The sequence below is a fragment of the Cebus imitator genome, unplaced genomic scaffold, assembly GCF_001604975.1.
Source record: "Cebus imitator isolate Cc_AM_T3 unplaced genomic scaffold, Cebus_imitator-1.0 Scaffold223, whole genome shotgun sequence".
NCBI lineage: Eukaryota > Metazoa > Chordata > Mammalia > Primates > Cebidae > Cebus > Cebus imitator.
In genome coordinates, this window is record NW_016107538.1 from 535,577 (window position 1) to 539,935 (window position 4,359).

Consider the following 4,359-nt stretch of genomic DNA (forward strand, 5'->3'; position numbering starts at 1 on the left):
TGTTGACCAGGATGGTCTCGATCTCTTGACCTCGTGATCCACCCGCCTCGGCCTCCCACAGTGCTGGGATTACAGGCTTGAGCCACCGCGCCCGGCCTTTGAACTAAATTTTCAATTCTAATTCACTTAAATTGAAATAGGCTGGGTGCTATTTCAATTTAATTGAATTAAATTGAAATTAATTTAATTTAACTTATCCACCTCAGGGTGGATCACCTGAGGTTAAGAGTTAGAGACCAGCCTGGCCAACTAGGCAAAACCCCATCTCTACTAAATATACAAAAATTAGCTGGGTGTGGTGGCACGTGCCTGTAGTCCCAGCTACTCGGGAGGCTGAGGCAGGACAATCACTTGAACGCAGGAGGCAGAGGTTACACTGAGCCGAGATTGCGCCACTGCACTCCAGCCAGGGTGACAGAGCGAGACTCTGTCTCAAAAAAAAAAAAAAACAAATAGTAATAATAAAAAATAGTTAAAGGTGGCCAGTGGCTACTGTACGGGACAATGAGGCTCCAGAACAGAAATGCCGTAAGGATGAGGACTTTGTTGTACTCACATCTGTGAGTCTAGAACAGAGCTGGCAAATAGCAGGAACTCAAAAGATATTTAAGTCAATGATTGAGTCTTGACAGCAAGTTAGGTAAGTATTATTCCCATTTCCCAGCTGGGACCGCTGAGGCCCAGAGAAGTGATATGACTTGACAAGGTCACCTAGCTTCACATTGAGGAGTCTAGGATTTGGGTCCAGTTCTTCCTGACCTCAATCCTACATCCTCAACGACTCCCAAAGGGGAGCTTCATTAAGCCTCTACCAGGGCTGTTGCTGGAACAAGAGGCAGCCTCTCCAGGTCCTTCTTGGTGCATCTCCTTCACCTGCAGTTGTGACAGCAGCTCCATAGGTCTCCAGGTGCCCTGGTTGGGCCTTGCCCATCCTTCTACCCAGGCAGCACTGTGTCAACAGCTTCTCCTCTAAGGAGCCAGGTGACTGAGCTCCTGAAGCCACAGATGAGTAGAACAGAGGTGGAGACAGAAGAGGAAGAAAGGAGTAGGGTGGGGGCCAGGTGTGGTGGCTCACGCCTGTAATCCCAGCAGTTTGGGAGGCCTAGGCAGGCAGATCACCTGAGGTCAGGAATTCAAGACCAGCCTGACCAACTGTAGAAACCCCATCTCTATTAAAAATACAAAAAATTAGCCGGGTGTAGTGGCAGGTGCCTGTAATCCCAGCTACTCAGGAGGCTGAGGCAGGAGAATTGCTTGAACCTGGGAGGTAGAGGTTGCAGTGAGCTGAAATTGCACCATTGCATTCCAGCATGGGCGACAGAGCAAGACTCTGTCAAGAGAGAGAGAGAGGAAGGAAGGAAGGAAGGAAGGAAGGAAGGAAGCATGCAAGGAAGGAAGGAAGGAGGGAAGGAGAGGAAGGAGTAGGATGGAGATAAGGTGGAGGGGTGAAGGGGACTGGTGCCCCATGTAGGCAGGAATGGGAGGCTGGAACAAGCACTTCGTTCCTCCAAGAAGGACGCATGAACCTTTTCTACACCTTTATTTTTGAAATGCTTATTGAACAGATACAAAGTGTCTGTGAGCAGGCTAGTGGAGGGAGTTAATGTGCCTCCTTCCTTCCCTGGGTGGGGGCTGCAGCCAGAAGTGGCTTTCTCCTTCCCTCCACCTTGGCAGCACTGGGCTGGGAGAGGCCCTGGGACAGGGAGGGGGTTCAAGGGCAGGAGGAGAAGGGAAGAATGGATACTAAGGCCTGGGCAGAGCCCTCTTCTCCTGGAATAAGAGGCTTGAACCTGTTCACCCTGGCAGGAGTTGTGCTTCTCCTCTGCAGCATGTAGAAGTGGTTTGCACTGGGCAGTAGGGAGGGTGAGCTTCTCTGCAACTCTCTCCTGCCTCCCTAGCCCAAGGTTGGGAGTGCCCTCTTCAGCTGTTTCTCAAGTAAGGGTCCTCGGTGACATCTCTAGTCCCCTACAGGGATGCCTGCCTCCCCAGATCTCAAAGGGCACTGCCCTCAGTCCTTGGGGTTAAAGGGCAGGGAGCCTGACCTAGTGGGGCACAGAAGCTGGTGACCTCTTCTCAACAGGGACCTCAACTATGTCCACACTTCCAGGGGGATCATGCCCTCCTTGCTACCCAGTGGGGGCAGCAAAGATTCATCCTCTAGGAACTTGAGTGGGAAGTGGACCAGGTGACCCTGGACCTGAGTGAGCTCAGACAGAGCCAAGGGTGGACTGACCGTGGCCAGGGGCTCCACAGCCACGTACTCCCGGAGTGTCCGCAGGGAACGCGTGGCATTGGATGGCAGGCAGCGGAAGATCTGTGGGCAGAGGCATGGATGCCAGTAAGGCTTGGGGAGACTCTCCCAACAATCTGAGTCCAACTAGGCTAGACCTCTTCACCCATACCATCTTTCCTCACCCTCATTGACCCTGGGCTACTAACTCTTTTTTTTTTTTGAGGCAGAGTTTCACTCTTGTTGCACAGGCTGGTGTGCAATGACGTCAACTGCGCTCACTGCAATCTCTGCCTCCCAGGTTCAAATGAATCACTTGATTCTCCTGCCTTAGCCTTCCAGGCACCTGCCACCACGTCTGGCTTTTTTGTGTTTTTAGTAGAGATGGGGTTTCAGCATGTTAGCCAGGATGGTCTCGATCTCCTGATGTTGTGATCTGCCCACCTCGGCCTCCCAAAGTGCTGGGATTACAGGCATGCGCCACTGCACCCAGCCTATACTTTGTTTTTTTTTTGAGGTGGAATTTCGCTCTTGTTGCCCAGGCTGTAGTGTAATGGCAAGATCTCGGATAACTAAAATCTTTGCCTCCCGCGTTCAAGCAATTGAACTGCTTCAGCCTCCCAGCCACACCCAGCTATTTTTTTTGTATTTTTAGTAGAGACAGGGTTTCACCATATTGGCCAGGCTGGTGTCAATCTCCTGACCTCATGTGATCCATCTGCCTTGGCCTCCCAAAGTGCTGGGATTACAGGCGTGAGCCACCATGTCCAGCCAGGACCACTAAATCTCTTGATAGCAAATGCCCCAGGCCCTCACCCCCTTCTAAGAATGATTGTGTGATGGGGCTTCTCTCCATCCTACCCTGAGCAGGATAATCTGTAAATTTCCCCAGGCCACTCTCCCCCTACCCTCCCAAGTTCCCACCTGCTCATAGATATTGGCATTGCTCTCAGCTGTCTCTTGCCACAACTGGAAGAAGTCATCACAGATGGGGTCTCGGAGATCCAAGTCTGGCCGGGCATTTGCTCCAAGAATCACACTACAGGAGAAAGGGATCCCAGCAGGGCCAGATTAAGACCGTTAGAGAACCCGAGTATCAGAAAAGTTACATTGTCCCTACTCAGGTTCTTTCTTTCTTTCTTTATTATTTTTTTGAGATGGAGTCTTGCTCTGTTGCCCAGGCTGGAGTACAGTGGCACAGTCTCAGCTCACCGCAACCTTCACCTCCCAGGTTCAAGCGATTCTCCTGTCTCAGCCTCCTGAGTAGCTGAGACTACAGGGGCGTGCACCACCATGCCCGGGTAATTTTTTTGTGTGTGGTTTTTTTGAGATGGAGTTTTGCTCTTGTTGCCCCGGCTGAAGTGCAATGGTGCAATCTCGGCTCACTGAAACCTCTGCCTCCTGGGTTCAAGTGATTCTCCTGCCTCGGCCTCCTGAGTAACAGATTACAGCCATATGCCACCTCGCCTGGCTAATTTTGTAATTTTAGTAGAGATGAGGTTTCTCCATGTTGGTCAGCTGGTCTCGAACTCCTGACTTCAGGTAATCCGTCCGCCTCAGTTTCCCAAAGTGCTGTGATTACAGGTGTGAGCCATCTTGCCCGGCCCTTACTCAGGTAATTCAAAATTGGCTGGGCATGTGGCTCACACCTGTATTCCCAGCACTTTGGGAGGATGAGGGCGGTGGATTGCCTGAGCTCAGGAATTCAAGACCAGCCTGGGCAATATGGCAAAACCCCACCACTACAAAAAATACAAAAATTAGCCAGGTGTGGTGGCGTGTGCCTGTAGTCCCAGCTACTTGGGAGACTGAGGTAGGAGGATCACTTGAGCCCAGGAAGTCAAGGCTGCAGTGAGCTGTGGTCACCCCACTGCACAGAGCAAGACCCCATCTGAAAACGAACGAAGAAACAAAAATGAAATAAATCCAAAAAGATAAATGCAATATAAAATAGTAAAATAAGTATAAAAGAAGCCAACGGAGTTCTGATTTGTCTCTACTTTGATGACTACCTTGATGCTTTAAAAAATTATTTTTACTTAAATTTTCTTTTATTTTCCAGTTTTTTTCCCAATCCTCAGAACCTGTAAGAAAAATTACTTTTTTTTTTTTTTTTTTTTTTTTTTTTT

The 4,359-nt window shown here is 49.9% G+C and overlaps 1 protein-coding gene across 6 annotated transcripts in view; it reads right to left on the minus strand.

Moving 5' to 3' along the window:
* Positions 1 to 1,523: 1,523 nt before the first annotated feature.
* PLD2 (phospholipase D2) overlaps positions 1,524 to 4,359 on the minus strand; it is a 16,615-nt gene continuing 13,779 nt past the window's right edge. For all 6 annotated transcript variants that reach the window (XM_017496779.2, XM_037727221.1, XM_037727223.1 and 3 more), the window contains 2 exons: positions 3,155 to 3,269; positions 1,524 to 2,314 (listed from right to left, as the gene is read on the minus strand). In XM_017496779.2, the coding sequence (XP_017352268.1) occupies positions 2,090 to 2,314; positions 3,155 to 3,269 (340 nt within the window). In that variant the 3' untranslated portion in view covers positions 1,524 to 2,089. The remainder of the gene's footprint in view (positions 2,315 to 3,154; positions 3,270 to 4,359) is intronic.